Source organism: Oncorhynchus mykiss, chromosome 4 (assembly GCF_057628025.1).
Source record: "Oncorhynchus mykiss isolate SJ-2025 chromosome 4, ASM5762802v1, whole genome shotgun sequence".
Lineage (NCBI taxonomy): Eukaryota > Metazoa > Chordata > Actinopteri > Salmoniformes > Salmonidae > Oncorhynchus > Oncorhynchus mykiss.
Window position 1 is genome coordinate 35,670,203 of NC_143025.1, and position 19,732 is coordinate 35,689,934.

The window sequence follows — 19,732 nt, forward strand, 5'->3', positions numbered from 1 at the left end:
TTTCATGTATCAATTTGTTCGGAATTCCGGAAACCGGAATAAATTGCGCCTGTTCACTACCCTCTGCTCTCCTGCACCTGACTTCGCCTCTGATACACACTCCTAACAGAATTCTACACCAACCATTGAGTCAGCAGGAGCAGGTACACCGGTCAGAGGGGTCGAGGAACGCGTCTAGGAACACACGGCTATGCTACATCATCTCGGCGCAATGATGGATCGCGTTGTCCAGACCATGGACCGCTGGGAGAGACAGGAAGTCCCTCGACTAGCTCAACCGGGGTTATCTCTACCCGTTCCGTCCGGATCCAGCTCCAGTGGAATACGTCTCTCCCTTCCCAGGGAGTATGATGGGATGGGCCGCACCGTGTGGGGTAGGAAGACGCGGTGTTGGACCACTTCCGGGCTGTCTTTGACCATCCGCCTGAAGGTAGAGTGGCGGGTGAACTACTTTTCCATTTGAGGCAGGGGACGAGGAGCGAGGAGTTCCGGACCTTGGCCGCCGGAGCAGGATGGAACGACAGGGCCCTCATCGACCACTATCGATGCAGCTTACGTGAGGACGTCTGACGGGAGTTTGCTTGCAGGGATGCCACCACCACCTTTGACCAACTGGTGGATATGTCTATCTGGTTGGATAACCTGCTGGTCATCTGTGGACGGCCTGAGTGGGCTCTGTCAGTTCCATCGCCCTTCGCTCCCACACCCATGGAGTTGGGAGGGGATGCGCGTAGGGAGGCTGGAGGAGGAGCCTTCACGTGCACCATCTGTGGCCACAGAGGGCACACTGCTGGTCGGTGCCGGGTTGGTCCCTCTGGGAGTCGAGGAAGCAGGCAGGGCACTCTGGTGTCGCCTCAGGTGAATATGCACCACTCTCATCCAGAGTCCTCTGCTGTTCACCTGTTTGTACCTGTTTGTTTCCCTGAGTTCTCCCCGCATTTTATTGACAGAGCGTTAGCACTTAGTTTAGGTATCCCCATTATTCCCGTGGATAGACCTTTTCCGGTTCACGCTCTGGATAGTCGACCATTAGGGTCCTGGCTAACCAGGGAGGCCACCATCTCCCTTGCCACGGAGACATGATTAGAAAATCAGTCTCTTTCTCATTGACTCTCCTGCGTTTCCTGTGGTACTAGGTCTTCTCTGGTTGGCTCGTCATAACCCCACCATTTCCTGGCAACAGAGGGCTCTCATAGGGTGGTCGCGAGAGTGCTCGGGGAGGTGTGTAGGGGTTTCCGTTGGTGCTACCACGGTGGAAAGTCCAGACCAGGTCTCCGCTGTGCGCATTCCCCCAGAATATGCCAATTTGGCTCTCGCCTTCTGTAAGAAGAAAGTGACCCAATTACCACCCCATCGACGGGGGGATTGTGCGATAAATCTCCTGGTAGACGCTGCACTTCCCAGGAGTCACGTGTACCCCTGTCACAAGTGGAGACGGTGGCTATGGAGACATTTGTCTCCGAATCCCTGCGTCAGGGGTACATTCGGCCCTCCACTTCACCCGCCTCCTCGAGTTTCTTTTTTTGTGAAGAAGAAGGATGTAGGTCTGCGCCCGTGCATTGATTATAGAGGTCTCAATCAAATCTAAAATGATCCGCCAAAATTGTTGCAACCCTTACTAGCCTGTTCAACCTCTCTTTCGTATCATCTGAGATTCCCAAAGATTGGAAAGCTGCAGCGGTCATCCCCCTTTTCAAAGGGGGTGACACTCTAGACCCGAACTGCTACAGACCTATATCTATCCTACCCTGTCTTTCTAAGGTCTTCGAAAGCCAAGTTAACAAACAGATTACCGACCATTTCGAATCCCACCTTACCTTCTCCGCTATGCAATCTGGTTTCAGAGCTGGTCATCGGTGCCCCTCAGCCACGCTCAAGTTCCAAAACAACACCATAACCGCCATCGATAAGAGATATTACTGTGCAGCCATATTCATCAACCTGGCCAAGTCTTTCGACTCTGTCAATCACCATTTTCCTATTGGCAGACTCGACAGCCTTGGTTTCTCAAATGATTGCCTCGCCAACTACTTCTCTGATAGAGTTCAGTGTGTCAAGTCGGAGGGCCTGTTATCCAGACCTCAGGCAGTCTCTATGGGGGTGCAACAGGGTTCAAGCCTCGGGCCGACTCTCTTCTCTGTATACATCAATGATGTTGCTCTTGCTGCTGGTGACTCTCTGGTACATCTCTACACAGACGACACCATTCTGTATACTTCTGGCCCATCTTTGGACACTGTGTTAACAAACCTCCAGACGAGCTTCAATGTCATACAACTCTCCTTCCGTGGCCTCCAACTGCTCTTAAACGCAAGTAAAACTAAATGCATGCTATTCAACCGATCACTGCCCGCACCTGCTCGCTAATCCAGCATCACTACTCTGGACGGCTCTGACTTAGAATACGTGGACAACTACAAATACTTAGGTGTCTGGTTAGACTGTAAACTCTCCTTCCAGAATCACATTAAGCATCTCATGTCCAAAATTAAATCTAGAATTGGCTTCCTATATTGCACCAAAACATCCTTCACTCATGTTACTAAACATACCCTCGTAAAACTGACCATCCTACCGATCCTCGACTTCGGTGATGTCATCTATAAAATATTCTCCAACACTCTACTCAACAAACTGGATAAAGTCTATCACAGTGCCATCCGTTTTGTCACCAAAGCCCCATACACAACCCACCATTACGACCTGTACGCTCTCGTTGGTTGGCCCTCGCTTCATACTCGTCGCCAAACCCATTGGTTACAGGTTATCTACAAGTCTCTGCTAGGTAAAGACCCGCCTTATCTCAGCTCACTGGTCACCATAGCAGCACCCACTCGTAGCACACGATCCAGCAGGTATATATCACCGGTCACCCCCAAAGCCAATTCCTGCTTTGGTCGTCTTTCCTTCCAGTTCTCTGCTCCCAATGACTGAAACGAACTGCAAAAATATCTGAAGCTGGAGACTCATATCTCCCTCACTAGCTTTAAGCACCAGTTGTCTTAGTAGCTCACATATCACTGCACCTGTACATAGCCCATCTGTAAACAGCCCATCTATCTACCCACCTCATCCCCATACAGTATTTATTTATTTGTCTTGCTCCTTGGCACCCCAATGTCTCTACTTGCACATTCATCTTCTGCAAATCTACCATTCCAGTGTTTAATTGCTATATTGTAATTACTTTGCCACCATGGCCTATTTATTGCCTTAACAAGTGCCCTTATCTTACCTCATTTGCACTCACTGTACATAGACTTTAACATGTTTTTTGTTCTACTGTATTATTGACTATGTTTTGTTTATTCAATGTGTAACTCTGTGTTGTTGTATGTGTCGAAATGCTATGCTTTATCTTGGCCAGGTCGCAGTTATAATGAGAACTTGTTCTCAACTAGCCTACCTGGTTAAATAAAGGTGAAATAAAAATATAAAAAATGTAAAAATGTAAAAAATCACGGTGAGGTACAGTTACCCGCCACGGCAATGTAGGCAATGCACGGGGCGCGCTTCTTCACTAAACTGGATCTCGGGAGTGGAAGACGGCGTTTAGTACCACCTCAGGGTGCCACCTCAGGGCGTTATGAGTACCTCGTCATGCCGTACGGGTTGATGAATGCTCCCTCAGTCTTCCAATCCTTTGTAGATGATATTTTCAGGGACCTGCATGGGCAGGGTGTAGTGGTGTATATCGATGACATTCTAATATACTCCGCTACACGCGCCGAGCATGTGTCCTTGGTGCACAAGGTACTTGGACGACTGTTGGAGCATGACCTGTACGCCAAGGCTGAGAAATGCCTGTTCTTTCAACAGTCCGTTTCCTTCCTAGGGTATAGCATTTCCACATCAGAGGTGGAGACGGAGAGTGACCGCATAGCAGCCGTGCAACTCCCAACATGGTAAAGGAGGTGCAGTGATTTTTAGGGTTTGCCAACTACTACCGGAGATTTATCCGGGGTTTTGGCCAGGTGGCTGCTCCCATTACCTCACTGCTGAAGGGGTCCTGTACGTCTGCAGTGGTCTGTTGAGGCGGACAGGGCTTTTGGGCAGTTGAGGGCTCTGTTTACCTCGGCTCCCGTGCTGGCCCATCCGGATCCCTCTTTGGCATTCATAGTGGAGGTGGACACGTCAGAGGCTCGAAGAAGCTCAGCCCGGCGGAGCGGAACTATGATGTGGGGTACCAGGAGCTGTTGGCTGTGGTTAAGGCTTTGAAGACATGGAGACATTGGCTTGAGGGGGCTAAACACCCTTTCCTCATCTAGACTGACCACCGCAACCTGGAGTACATCCGGGCAGCTAGGAGACTGAATCATAGTCAGGCAAGGTGGGCCATGTTCTTTACCCGTTTTGTGTTTACCCAGTCCTACAGACCAGGTTCCCAGAATGTGAAGGCAAATGCACTGTCCCAGCTGTATGACACAGAGGAGCGGCCCATGGATGAGACTCCCATTCTCCCGGCCTCCTTCCCTGTAGCTCCGGTCGTGTGGGAGCTGGACGCGGACATTGAGCAGGCATAGCATACTGAACCCGCTCCCCTCCAGTGTCCCGTCGGACTTCAGTACGTTCAGTCTGCTGTCCATGACCAGTTGATCTATTGGGCCCACACATCACCCTCCTCTGATTATCCGGGGATCGGATTGGCCTTGGCGCGGGACGTGAGGGTTTATGTTTCCTGCTGCTCGGTTTGCGCCCAGTGTAAGGATCCTTGACACCTGCCCAGAGGTAAGCTACATCCGTTACCAGTTCCCCAATGGCCTTGGTCACACCTGTCGGTTGATTTTCTAATGGATCTACCTCCCTCACAGGGGAACACCACGATCTTGGTCGTTGTGGATCGTTTCTCTAAGTCCTGTCGTCTCCTCCCTCTGCCCGGTCTCCCTACGGCACTACAAACTGCGGAGGCCATGTTTACACACGTCTTCCGGCACTACGGGGTGCCTGAGAATATAGTGTCTGATCGGGGTCCCAGTTCAGTTCGAGAGTCTGGAGGGCATTCATGGAACGTTTGGGGGTCTCGATCAGCCTTCACTCGAGTTTCCACCCCGAAAGTAATGGGCAGGTGGAGAGAGGGAACCAGGATGTGGGCAGGTATTTTGCGGTCCTGGCCGGGGGAGAGGGCGGCGTTCGTGCCCTGGGCAGAGATGGCGCAGAACTCGCTCTGCCACTCCTCCACTAACCTCTCCCCCTTTCAGTGTGTATTGGGGTATCAGCCAGTTCTGGCACCGTGGCATTGTAGTCAGACTGAGGCTCCTGCGGTGGACAAGTGGTTCAGACGCGCGGAGGAGACATGAGAAGCCGCTCATGGTCACCTCCAGCAGGCCGCGCTGCGCCAAAAGACCAGCGCGGTCCGTCACCGCAGTGAGGCCCCGGTGTTCGCACCAGGGGACAGGGTCTGGCTCTTGACCCCTCTGCCTGCCCTGCCAGAAGCTGCGACCGCGGTTTGTGGGGCCATTCAAAGTCCTGGGGAGAGTGAACGAGGTATGTTACAGGTTACAGCTCCCCCTGATTACCATATTAACCCCTCATTCCATGTGTCTCTCCTCAGGCCGGTGGTGGCTGGTCCACTCCAGGAGTCTGAGGTGTGGGAGGTTCCTCCGCCCCCTTTAGACATCGAGGGGCCCCCGGCGTTCTCCATCCGTTCTCTCATCGATTCAAGGCGTCGGGCGGGGGGCCTTCAGTACCTTGTGTAGTGGGAGGGGTACGGTCCGGAGGAGAGGTGCTGGGTTCGGGTGGCTGATGCATTAGACCCTGAAATACTGCGTGAGTTCTACCGTCGCTGGCTGGATCGCCCTGCGCATCGCCCTCTGGTCGTCCCAGAGGCACCGCTGGAGCCACGCGTCGAAGTCGGCTCCTCTCCTTGTTCTGCGGCATTCGGCGGTCGACATCACTGGCTTTCTAGCCATCGCCGCTCCATTTTTCATGTATCCATTTGTTTTGTCTTGTTCCCTGTACACCTGGTTTTCATTCCCCAATCAATTCATATGTATTTATTCCTCTGTTCCCTATTATGTCTTGGTGTAGGATTGTTTCGTGTTACGTGTATTTGGATATTGTGGATTTTGTTACACACATTTATTTTATTTTGTGCTGTTTTCTAAACCGGAATAAATTGCGCCTGTTCACTACCCTCTGCTCTCCTGCACCTGACTTCGCCTCCAATACACACAATGGAGGCAAGTAGGTTTTCATATTCAGGGCTGTAGCAGCTCGTTGCAAGTCTCATGCAGGCCACAAGGTGGTCATCAGTCATAGTAGATCTGTTCTTGGACTTTATTATCTTCATGTGAGAAAACGCAGACTCACAGAGGTAGTTCGATCCAAAAAGGGCTGATAAGTTGAGAGCACATTTTCTTATTTTGGGATACAGGCTCCTCTAGCAGGAGCTCCCAGAATTCTTCCTTCATTTCAGTGGTTGCCCTGCATTTTAACAGAATGTCATTTTGAAGGGTGAGCATTTCAGTTTCTGCTATAGTTGTGTCCAACTGAAAATGTGATCCCATTCTGGAGGCAATGACTTCCACATTTACAGTAGGTCTGTGCCAAACGGAAAGCACATATAAGTGGCAATAAGCTCAAGTGATGCAAAGTCTGTAAAACGACTGTCAAACTCAGATAAGATGCTCTGGACTTGCTCTACGTAACGTGCACTGTCAAGCTGTGCTGTATCCTTGCCCTGACGTTCAAGTTTTCAATGTATGTGTTGAAAGAAGTGCAGGTCCTTACGTTGCAGCTTTCTTGTGAGCAGTTGTAGTTTGCATTTAAGTGTTTACACAGCTGATGATGTCGATTACATGTTTACCTTTTCCTTGCAGCTCTATATTCAATTCATTAAGCATGTAAGTTAGGTCAGTGAGAAAAGCTAAATCCAGGAGCCACTGTGTGTCCTCTAGCTGTGCATATTCTGCATGTTTGGAGACCTTGAGAAACTCCTTGATTTCAGGCAACAACTCACAGAATATCCCTAAAAAGTTCCCTCAGGCTCAGCCACCGCACATCCGTGTGTAGTAGCAGGTCTGTGTGCTCCGCTTCAGTCTCTTCTAAGTGAGCGTGAAATAGCCTCCGCTGTAGGCTTCTTGCTCAAATAGAACACACAATCTTCATCGCAACATCCATCATCTCTTTCATGTTTAACATCTTCCGGCGCAAAGCTTGCTGATGAATTACGCAGTGACAACTAAGAAAGTCGGGGAAAGAATCATATCATTCGCACAATGCAACGAACCCACTAATGCGGCCTACCATAGCGGGTGCCCCATCGGTAGTAATGGAGACAAGCTTACAAAAAGGCAGTTGGAAATGCTTCCTTGATCATCTTTCCATCTTTGAACAACATTTTATGCTTAGTAATCAAGCGACTCACACGATAAGAGGCCACGGTTGCCGCCTTCCCTTTGGTCCCAGGCCTTGTGAAAATCGACTGCTGCGCTGCCAGTTGATTTTTTAGTTCTTGTACCTTTCTTCTTCATAATTCAGTCTTTCCTGGACAATCTCTTTCCTGGGTTTTGTGTGTGTAAGTTGTTCTTAAACCATACTTTCTGCAATGATGTTCAAATAATTTGTTTTATTTAGTATAGTATAAGCTTCTGTCTTAAATGAAGCAGCATAAGTAATGCCATAGATTCCATTTAAAAAAAAAATGTTTTTGAAAAATAGTAAACAACTGATTATAGGCTACTAAAGCTAAATTTTTACTGCTGTGCAATGGAGATGTGATGAAAACAGTGGAGAGTACAACAAAAAAATGCAGCTATTTATTGCTGACCAGCAGATGGCACCAATGGGCATTGTGATCAGATAAAGAATCTCAGAGTAAAAAGTGAGGAAGCATTCAGAACACCTCGGTTTCCCACCTCTACTGGTTTGCAAAGCGTTATATAATTCCTATTGGAATCCAGCCAATAGCCAACAATAGGAACTTTTAATAACACGCAGCTGCAGAAAAGGTAGAGAAGATGGTTAAGGCAGTCTCATTTAACAATCTAAACTGGAACAACCATCCCAATAACACATTAAATAAATCCAACCTCTTACACAGATTGGATTAGTTTAGAAAAATGTATGTTATCTTCGTGTAGTGCAAGATAAATTAATCAATCAATGTGCATGCAGAAACATAATATTAAAACAAATTATGCATGAGAGCACCAGCTGTTCTGGACGACTGCGTGATCTCGCTCTCTGTAGCCTATGTAAGACCTATAAAACAAGTTAACATTCACAAGGATGCGTGGCCAGACGAATTACCAGGACGCATACTCAGAGCATCAATTGACTAGCTGGCAAGTATCTTCACTGCCATTTTCAACCTCTGTAATACCTATATTTCAAGCAGACCACCATAGTCCCTGTGCCCAAGAATGCCAAGGTTACCTGTCTAAATAAATACCGCCCCATAGCACTCACATCTGTGGCCATGAAATGCTTTGAAGGACATTGCTCACATCAATACCATCATCCCAGACACCCTGGACCCACTCCAATTCGCACACCGCCCCAACAAATCCACAAATGACACAATCTCTATCACACTGCCCTCTCCCACCTGGACAAGAGGAAAACTTAAGTGAAAATGATGTTCATTGACTACAGTTCAGCATTCAACACCATAGTGCCCTCCAAGCTCATCACTAAGCTCAGGTTTACTGACAACTGCGTTGTCGTGAATGACTCAAACGCCACCATTAAGTTTGCTGACGAAACAACGGTGGTTGGCCTTATCACTGATGACGATAAGACATCCAAAAGGGAGGAAATCAGTCACCTGGCAGTGTGGTGCCAGGACAACAACCTCTCCCTCAAAGTCAGCAAGACAAAGGCGCTTGGGTGGCAGGTTACTGTATATTTACAGGACCTTCACTAACACAAATTTACAGGATATTACTGGAACACCTGACTACAGTAACATGCTGTATTTCTAGAATTTACAGTGCATTACTTTAAGCATAGTGGTTAGTAAAACTATGGCAAATTTACAGTGCAAGTAGTTAGTGCCAAAGCTGGGCAGTATTTATGTTGTATTTGATAAGGGATTTCAATACTTATTTTGTCATTTGTATTTCACTGGCCTGAACTACAATTCATATAGCCTATTTTTCAACAGTTTAATTACCACACATGTATTCCATATTTTCTATAACAAATACATACTTGCATGTAGCCTGCTTAACTACAACATTCTTGGTAACGGTAACAATCTTTTTACTTGCTATGACTGTGGTATATTTTTGTTTACCTTAGTTTAATACACTCACTAAGTCGCTCTGGATAAGAGTGTTTCCTACTGTATATGACCAAAATGTAAATGTAAAAAATAACACTTGCAAAGCACACTGCTAGGTATTATTCTAAGGACCACCGCCCACAAACAAGAGCAAATTTGATCAATATACAAATAGTTTGAGGGCGGAGCTTATTAGAATAACACCCCGCAATGTGCTTTGCAAATGCATTTTTTTTTACATTTACATATTGGTAATTTAGCAGACGTGCTTGTCCAGAGTGATTTACAGTCAGTGCATTCACGTAAGGTTGATCAAAAACATCATAGTCTTAACAAGTAAGATTTCTGGAACCATTACTGGGAATGCTGTTGTAGTTAAGGATACATTGGTCTTCAAAATATCCTATATTTGTAATAAGATACCTTTAGGATGAATCTTTGCCAGTCTCTGGCTAGTTCAGAGTAAATTACTGTTATATTCACAGTAATTTGCCACCAGTGTCCAGTAAATTACTGCAACATACAGAGCAATGACATGGTACAATACTGTAAGAATGTAAATGCTACTGTAATCATGTTGGTATTTTAGTATTTTACTCTAATTACTTTGCATTAGTGCTAACTGGTTGTCTGCTAGGTACTTGTATATTACAGTATATTTATGATTATTTGGTGTTTCACGTTTATGCTAGTGATGGGTCGTTCACAAATGAGTCGGCTCTAAGAGAGAACTTTTTGATCCGCCTCGCATATCAGAATAGTCAAATCTATTTATAAAAATAAATAAAAAATTAAGATATGAATAATCAAAAGATCTAAATAAATAGAATGAACCAATTCAAAGAACAACAAAAAAAATGCTCAAGCGCACACACATTTGTTCTGACTGTCTGCTCAGGCTAACAGCCTCACCTGTAGTTCCTGTCAATCAGACACACAGTGTCAACCAATGAACCAAAGATCCATGAGGGCCGAGACAACTCACTCACAGTCACACACTTAGCAGCCGAGGAGAGAGAGGAAGGACAGCTGTGAAAACAACAGCTGGAAAATGAGTCGGAAGCACAGTAGCATTTGGATGCATTTTAATAATGTAGACAATGTTAGAGCACAGTGTAGAATTTGCCAAAACAAAATCTCATATGAAGCCGGTTCTATGCACAACCTACACCATCATATGGGAACTGTGCACCCAACTGTGAAGCTAGCGGTTGCGGAGCTTTGAGAAACTTGCGGGCCTGCTAGTGATAGTGGTGGAGCCAGCACCTATCCACTCAGTCAAGTAGGCCTACTCCGCGACCCACAGCAACGCAGTCTTCTATGGACCAGTTTATGCCAAAGTCTATGTCTGTAGCAAAACAAGGCCAAATTGTTATTGCATTGGTTAAAATGATTGCCACCAATTTAAAGTAACTTTACATCATGGAGGACAGAGGTTTTTAGAAATTATAGCAATAGTCTAAATCCAATGTACACAATTCCAAGCAGGAAAACTCTTTCAAAGTCACTTTTCCACAACTGTACGAGGGCACATGGGCTTCAGTGCGGGAAAGAGTCCAAAAAGCTCCTGCAGTTTGCCTTACTACTGACTGCTGGACATCAAGGGTAACCTCTACTTACATGTCAGTTACATGTTATTTCATTGAAGATTTTTGATGTCTAGCTGACTTCTGGACTGCTTTGAGTTCAGCCACAGACACACCTCAGATAACTTGGCAGAGGAACTGTTGAGAGTGGCCAGAGAATGGAAAGTCGATGGAAAAGTGCTGTTGTGTTAGCATCAATGCAGCTAACATAACCCATCATCCATGTCTTGCCCACACAATCAACCTGATTGTAAGAGATGCTCTGAAGGTGATGAAGCCCACTGTGGACAAAGTGAAAGCAGCTGTGGAATACTTCCACAGGAGCACAGTAGGTGCTGAAAAACTAAAGTCTACACAACGCCAGATAGGGATGCCTGAGCTGAGGCCTAAACAAGACTGGTGGAAGGTGGAATTCAACATTTTATATGTTGAAGCGGTTTCTTGAGTCAAGGATGCCATCACCTCTGCCATTGTCAATGCACCTGTTGATGCTCTGACCCAAGCGGAATGGGAGGTGGTGGAGGAGGTGTGCAGAGTCCTGGAACCCTTTGAGCAGGTCACTGTGGAGATCAGTGGAGAGAGGTACAGTAAGCAGTTATTACTACATCATTATTTAATCCAATATTATATATGCATATGAGCAGTAGATGATAATGTAGTCCCAGTAGTCAAAACCTGAACTAATAAACATACTGTTCTCTCTTTTCAGCTATGTGCCAGTCTCAAAAATGATACTTCTGTATAAGGGTCTGCAGCGAATCACAGCCAGCCGCCAGAGAGAAGCAAATGTAACCACAGGACATGTGACAGAGTTGATGGACACCCTATATACATCAATGAACAGAAAGTTCCACAGAGTGGAATATAATCACGTGCTATCAGAAACTGCTGCACTTGACCCCAGGTTTATGAAGTCAGACTTCAATGAGGCCAGAGCGATTGATGATGCTCTTCAAAGAATAACCTGAGCAGCAGGGATGGACATCCCCAGCAGTCAGCTGGCTCATGCACCAGAGCAACAGGAAGAAGAAGGATCAGATGGAGCAGAAGCACCAGCAGTAGTACCACAAACGTCTGCTGTTTGGATGCTGTTTGACGAGAGAGCAACTGGGGATGCAGCACGAAGGAATCCCTCAGCAGATGCCATAATGGAAGTCCGATACTATGTGGAGGAGCCCCTCCTCCAAAGATCTGCAGATCCTCTGAGCTGGTGGAAGAACAAACCCTCTGGCTACCCACGGTTTACTAAAGTCATGACAGGGAGACTCTGCATAGTGGCCACATCCTTTCCCTTTGAGAGGGTCTTCTCGAAAACAGGACAATAATTACTGAGAGAAGAAACCGCATCAGCCCCTCGAAAGTGAGGCAGCTTGCATTTCTGAATGCTCAAAGTTCAACAGTCACATCTCAACATCAACTGTTCAGAGGAGACTGTGTGAATCAAGCCTTCATGGTTGAATTGCTGCAAAGAAACCACTACTAAAGGACACCAATAGAAGATACTTGCTTGGGACAAGAAACACGAGAAATGGACATTAAACCGGTGGAAATCGGTCCTTTGGTCTGATGAGTCCAAATTTGAGATTTTTGGTTCCAACCCCTGTGTCTTTGTGAGACACAGAGTAGGTGAACAGATGATCCCCACATGTGTGGTTCCCACCGTGACGCATGGAGGAGGAGGTGTGATGGTGTGGGGTGCTTTGCTAGTGACACTGTCAGTGATATATTTAGAATTCAAGGCACACTTAACCAGCATGGCTACCACAGCATTCTGCAGCGATACACCATCCCTGCTGTTTGCGCTTAGTGGGACTATCATTTGTTTTTCGACAGTACAACGACCTAACACACACCTCCAGGCTGTGTAAGGGCTATTTGACCAAGGAGAGTGATGGAGTGCTGCATCAGATGACCTGGCCTCCACAATCACCCAACCATAACCAAATTGAGATGGTTTGGGATGAGTTAGACCGCAGAGTGAAGGAAAAGCAGTCAACAAGTGCTCAGCATATGTGGGAACTCCTTCAAAACGGTTGGAAAAGCATTGCAGGTGAAGCTGGTTGAGAGAATGCCAAGAGTGTGCAAAGACGTCTTCAAGGCAAAGGGTGGCTACTTTGAAAAATCAACAAATATATATTTTGATTTGTTTAACACTTTTTTGGTTATTATATCATTCCATATGTGTTTTTTCATAGTTCTGATGTTTTTCACTATTATTCTACCATGTAGAAAATAGTAAAAATAAAGAAAAACCCTTGAATGCGTAGGTGTGTCCAAACTTTTGACTGGTACTGTACATATAAATTGTATGGTACTGTACTCTGTGGGGTACAGCATTCTCACTAATAGGTGCAATTAATACTGTATAACCTCTTTCAAGGCACACCTCAAAATATGTTAATGATCCAGAGATTATTTCGCACTCCCACAGCATTTTCCCACAATGTAATAAAATTACAGTATGCTGCTGTAAATATACAGTTAATACAGTACTTTACTGTAAAATTGTACTGTCAAATTATTTTAAAGCAGTGTAGCGGAACGCCGATGATCCCGATAATGCATTGCTCTTTACAGTATTGTAATATAGAATTACAGAGGCTAACTGAAAGTTTTTCAGTAAACTTTCAGCAATTTGTTACAGTGCACCTGTTGTTTACGAAGCATGGGACAAATAACATTTGATTTGATTTGACACACAATACCTAGGAAACACAGCGAAATGGATGGGGATACCTGGTCAGTTGCACTCCTGAATGCATTCAACCTAAATGTGTCTTCTGCATTTAACCCAAACCTTCTGAATCAGAGAGGTGCGGGGGGCTGCCTTACGTGACATCCACATCATTGGTGCCTGGGGAATAGTTATTGTGGGGGTTTTCTGCCTTGCTCAAGGGCAGAGCAGCAGATTTTTCCACCTTGCCGGCTCAGGGATTTGAACAAGCAACCATTCGGTTACTGTCCCACTGCTCAATAGAAAAACATACTGTATTAACCCTTGGCCAAGAGTTGTCCTCATCGCCTAGATACAGTATAGACATCAACTCACTAGATTCAACACACATATTAAATCTACCTAATTGAGATTGAGCTATGACTATTTTGTTGTAGAGCCAACTGGAGCTGTCTAGAGGTGGAGCCCAAAGCCAGTCTCTCTCTGGGGATTAATGAAACTCAATGGATTTATCTTAAAATAGCCAGCCGGGCCAGCCCATGTTGTTATCACGCTAATCCTCACTGTTAGCAAAGCTAATTAAGAATTACTCATAGAGGCTCTCTCTCTCTGTGTCACACACAGTGAGTCACATACACACACACACAGTCATGCACACACAAGCTCATACGCATAGTTTCACACAATGACACACATGTAAGCGAGCATGCTCCCAATCAGACTCACACACACTCTGTAGCTACCTCGTGGATGAAGTCTCCTATATCTCCGGGGTGGGGTGCAGCAGAACGGAGGGGGTATATATGGTCCTGGTGTAGGGGCCTCTCATCCATACGTCGGATCCCCACCTTCACCATTTCCGTCTCCAAGGCGTCGGGCTGCTGCAGCTGGCTCAGGTCATAGTCCTGGAGGGGGAAGGGAAGGAGGGAGGGAGGGAATGAAGGCGGGAGGGAGGGAGAGAGAGATGAATACACTGAATCAAACAATGTAACACAGGCTGCACTACCATGTCGATCCTTACGTATTATTCCCATGTTGGTGACACTGTGGTGCGGTAACCATGACTGAAACGGTCATAAGCAGTTTATTCTACATAAACAATGCATGATCAGAGATCACATAAGGTTATGAGATGAGCTTGTGACACTGGTTGGAAATGCAGTGATGTGGTGGTGAAAACAATATGTGGGTAAATGCTGATTGCCATTTGCTGTGAATAAAGTCATGCTCACTATCCTTTCAAAGCATTTTCTGCAAAAGGTGGGTAAACACTCACGCAAAATAAAAAAGGTGCATAAACGGCGTTACGTGCGTTCACCTTTCACTACACCACTGCGTATACACTGTAAAAAGCAACATGATGCTGTTGTACACCTGAAGTGCGTTTACTGATTGGAATGATTGAAAATTACACTTTTGTTCGTTCAACCTATTCTTTTCAATTCGTCTGAAATCAAATAACAAATTTGACGGTTCAATGTTTTTTATGGAATGAAAGCTTCTAAATTGCTTTCAACACCTCATGCTCATTGGATAGCGGTAGTGGTGGGAAAATGACGCTTCCTGAAGCATTGAGGCTCTCCAGACAATTCACATTGTTATTTTTGCTCACCCTTGAGAGGGAATGTCATTCCAGTTAATGTGGCCTATTCTATTCATTACTCAAACATGTACACTGCCAGCATCTGTGATGATACAGTATGTGCATAGGTGCGTGTGATTCAAAAGAAACGGATAATGTTTCTATGTTATGGTAGCCAATGCTTGGTTAGGATCTTGTGGCTACTACATGTGAAAGTTGAATATGTTTGGAAACATAATTTAAAGTTATTGACCCCCCCCCCCCCTTGAAAATGGGTTGTATTTACATTAAATATTAGTTTTGGATTTGTTATTTATTAAGTTTAATCAAAGGGGAAACTTAAGTTGAGTGTTGAATGAAATAAATTGCAAGTTGAAATATACAGTAGGTTTGGTAATAATCCAAGGAAGCAGTTGGCATTGAAACATACATTTGAATTCAACACATGCCGTATTTTTGCATTTAAAAAACATAACTCATTTACTTGTGAGCAGGTGAAGATTTTTGTTTTAGGTTCATCCAAAGAGTCATTTTTAACAGTGTATGTAACTGCTGTCATGATCCTTCTCTCTCATTCCAACATGACCTTACACTGACTCATTGAATGAGAGAGTGTTGATTTTTTAATTGTTTATTTCACTTTTGTTCATCTATTCTACTTACTTCGGCAATGTAAACAGGTTTCCCATGCCAATAAAGCCATTACATTGAATTGAGAGAGAGCGTGAGAGAGATAGAAGGCTAAGAGAGATAGTCTCTGATCTCCTTTTGAATTGCCAGTGTCTGGTTCATTGAGAAATCATCCAGAAAAACATGATGAAACATTCATCTCCAAGGGGGATCGACTTAAAGATCATTTTCAGGGACAATAAAGCCTGGCCAAGTAATGACCTTGGGCTTTGTTCACCGTAATAGCGAACCAATGAAACACTTTCAGGGGAGAGCTGTGAATGCCACCATAACATGATGGACAGAGAGAGAGGTCGAGGAAATGGATGGATAAATACAGATGGCTTTGTCACTATGCTAGGCTTTATTGTTATTTCCTAGACAGAGGAGAACACATGCAGGCTTATTTCCCTTTGGCACCTTATTCTCTTTAAAGTGCACTACTTTTGACCAGGGCCCAAAAGAAGTGCACTATATACGGAATAGGGTGCCATCTGGAATGCGACCACAGACATCTCTACAGACAGCCAGCTAGTCAGTCAGGTCTGAAAGGGACTCAGCCATTGTTACCGGAGGAAAATAGCTGGGTTTTGTCATTGCTCACCATGCTCAGTCTTTGACACCAGGATGATAGGCTAAGTACACAAAAAGCTGATGAAATTGTTTTATCCATTTAAAACGCTTAATGTAACATGTGCAATGTGTGTGTGTGTTTGTCATTTGAGAGGCTGTATTATAACTGTATGTCTGGAAGTCTTTGTGTTTGGGTCTTCTGAAAGAGGTTTGTGCTTTTCTTAGCAGTGGCTGGTTGCAGAGGATATGGCCGTTAGTACCACAGAAGAGAGCCACAATGTGCGATTAATGTATAGAGAGACTGTACACCTTACTTTTTGGATTGTCTGGATTTGTTACAGGTCAGGCCTGTACTGTTGTTAGCATTGGCTATGACCATCAACACACAATGGTGTTAGCCTCAGTCTAGTAACCATTTACGACCAGAGGGCCAGACTTTGTCTACATCCCAAATGTCGCCCTGACCAGGGCCCTATGGGTTGCACCCTCTGCGGCTCTGCCATTGGCATCAGTGTAGCATAGTATCCGTTTAGAACCAGAGAGCCAGACTATGTGACTGTTCCTGTAGCTGTCCCTGGCCTGACCACTCCCCATAGTCCCTCACCACTGGGAGTCCCAGACAGACAATACTAATCCATCTCACAGCTGGGGGGGCTGATCAGGGGGAACTAGCCGCTACGCTCACCAACAGTTAATTTTCCCGTCACTGCCGATTCCTCGACATGACAATTTCCCCGAACAATGGGTGGGAAGTAGCATCCATCGCAGTGAAAGATGGTCTCTCGCCTCCCATGCCATTGCCATGGCAATAAATGTTCATCACCCCCTCTCAGAGTGCCATTATTAATATCCAATGATTGGTCAGCTAGGTCCTACAACCCCCATGGGCAAGTCCACTGGAACAGAATGACGCTGAGACTCATTCATTGATTGCTAATATTAACAAACCATACACCTCTATGAACAAGCACTACTTGTAAAAATGCACAAATAATATTTTACAAAAACAAGTGCAAAGTTTGCATCTGCACTGTTCTTCAAGTAAATGTGTTTTTGTATATATTTTTTTCTGTGATTGTAAATTTGACATACATTTTAAAGTGAAACATCTCAGAATAGTTCAGTTTTCGTGGAATTGCCCCCATGTGACAGTCCCTCAGTGTGTGTGTGTGTGTGTGTGTGTGTGTGTGTCAACAACTGTAAATCCTCCTTGCCTCCCCCCTTTACCCAAGCACTGACCTTGTCTCCCACTAGCAGTTAGCGGACGGCTAACCCTCCATCTGATTCAAAAGCTGATTGGCTATGCTATCATTATGCCAATGTTAGTGTGTGTTTTCTCTACCTGGTCCTCCTCTCCTCCTCCTTCTTCGTCGTACTTCAGTATGTTGTCTCTGACATCGTCCTCTGGGTCGATGAGCAGCTGCTTGGCCTGACGTTCCTTATCCCTCCTCTTCATCCACATCACAAAGAACAACACCATCACTACGGAGAGGGGGAGGGAAAAATAGGGAGGAGGAGGGTAGGGAGAGAGGGAGGATGAGGGGAGAGAGGAAGGGACAGAGGAAGGAGTGGGAGAGAAAGAGAGGAATAATTAGAACTTCACAACCATTTCATTTGAGCAGTGCACATTGCATCCAAGGGCACATTTACACTACATTCCCTTATCACTCAAAAACAGATAGAGAGAGAGAGAGAGAGAGAGAGAGAGAGAGAGAGAACAATAAAGAGGATGGTGGTGGAGAGAAGATAGAAAGTAGGTAAGGATGAAGGGAACAACAGTTTTTATTCATCCATATTTCTCTGCCATGTTAAAGAGAGGAGGTTTTAAGCTTGAAAGGAGCCTGATCAGCAATTCCCTGCTTTGATCCACATTTTCAGTGCAGATTTCAGAAGATGGCTGGGTGTGAGGCTGGGGTTGTGACAGGTGCATTAAGGGTGAGGCAAAGGGCTAGACTGGGGAGGTTGGGGTAGACTGGGCGAGGGGGGTAGAGGGGTGTCAAAGGGCTGTAAAAGGGGGAAAGGGGGTTAGGAAGTACCGGTGATGTGCTCAATACGGAAGAGGTCCATTGAAGCGGATGCTAAGCTAAGGAGACTGTTTCGCTATGTTCTGGCATTTTTCCGATAACGTTTAGGAGTTTACCACATCAGTCAATGGCTTCTCTAATAAATGCATCGACGACATCGTGACCATACGTACAAACCACAACCAGAAGCCATGGATTACAGGCAACATCCGCACTGAGCTAAAGGCTAGAGCTGCCGCATTCAAGGAGCAGGACAGTAATCTGGACACTTCAAAGAAATCCCGCCACAACCTCCAACGAGCCATCAAACAGGCAAAGCGTCAATATAAGACTAAGATCAAATCCTACTACGCCGGGTCTGATGCACAAAGGATGTGGCAGGGCTTGCAAATTATCAAAGATTAAAGGGCCAGCCTGGAGGCAAGCAACACTGAACCATGCATGAGCTGTATGCAGGGATTTCTCCTATAAAGCAAATTTTTATGGAATGGTCTGCCTATCCATGTGAGAGAGACATAGACTTGGTCTCGACTAGTGATGCACCGATATGATATTTTTGGCTGATACCGATATCCAATATTTCCCTTGCCAAACAAAAACGATACCGATACCAATAACCAATATTTACAATTTTAGCAGCTTTTAAAGCATTCTAGTACAGTTAAATAGTTAACACACACACATGGACGCAGTGGTCCAAGGCACTGCATCTCAGTGCAAGAGGCATCCCTACAGTCCCTGGTTCAAATTCAGGCTGTATCACATCCATCTGTGATTGTGAGTCCCATAGTGCGGACCACAATTTGCCCAGCGTCGTCCGGACCATCATTGTAAATAAGAATTTGTTCTTAACTGACTTGCCTAGTTAAATAAAGGTTACACACGCAAACCAAAAAGTTATTTTGTTGGCATTTACAGATGTCCCCATTACCAGTAAAACATAATGAAAACCTATTTCTTTCACTTATTTACTGTGCTGTTTCGTTGTTCATTTGTTCAGTCGTTTCTTTCTCAAACAGGATTTCTGTGGAACGCTGTTTGGGTCTTTGCGTGTCAAAAAATAACACTATTTGACGTGTCAAATAACACAACATCTGTTTCAGTAGCTACAGTTAGCTAGCTAACTATACAGCTAGGTGTCATCTAAAATAACTCTAATTTATAAGACAGTTCTTATTTGATTAATGGTGGTCGGACCCATCTATGTGAAGCTAGCCACAATAAGGATTAGTCACAATAGTGAACTATGCAGTTAGCATTATAGTTAGCAAAATAAAAGTATGGCATAATTCTACTATTTGTATTCATTTGCATTACTGTCAATTACATACTTTTATTTTGAAAGCAAACCGCAACTTCCACTATTGTGCCTAATCCTTATTGTGGCTAGCTTCACAA

General features: G+C 45.2%; 1 protein-coding gene across 1 annotated transcript in view; it reads right to left on the reverse strand.

Moving 5' to 3' along the window:
- The window catches only part of LOC110521744 (cadherin-2), an 83,617-nt gene that overhangs the window by 2,736 nt on the left and 61,149 nt on the right, over positions 1–19,732 (reverse strand). The window contains exons 14-15 of the mRNA XM_021599575.3: positions 17,653–17,792; positions 14,230–14,391 (exon numbers count right to left, since the gene is read on the reverse strand). Coding sequence (XP_021455250.3) covers positions 14,230–14,391; positions 17,653–17,792 — 302 coding nt within the window. The remainder of the gene's footprint in view (positions 1–14,229; positions 14,392–17,652; positions 17,793–19,732) is intronic.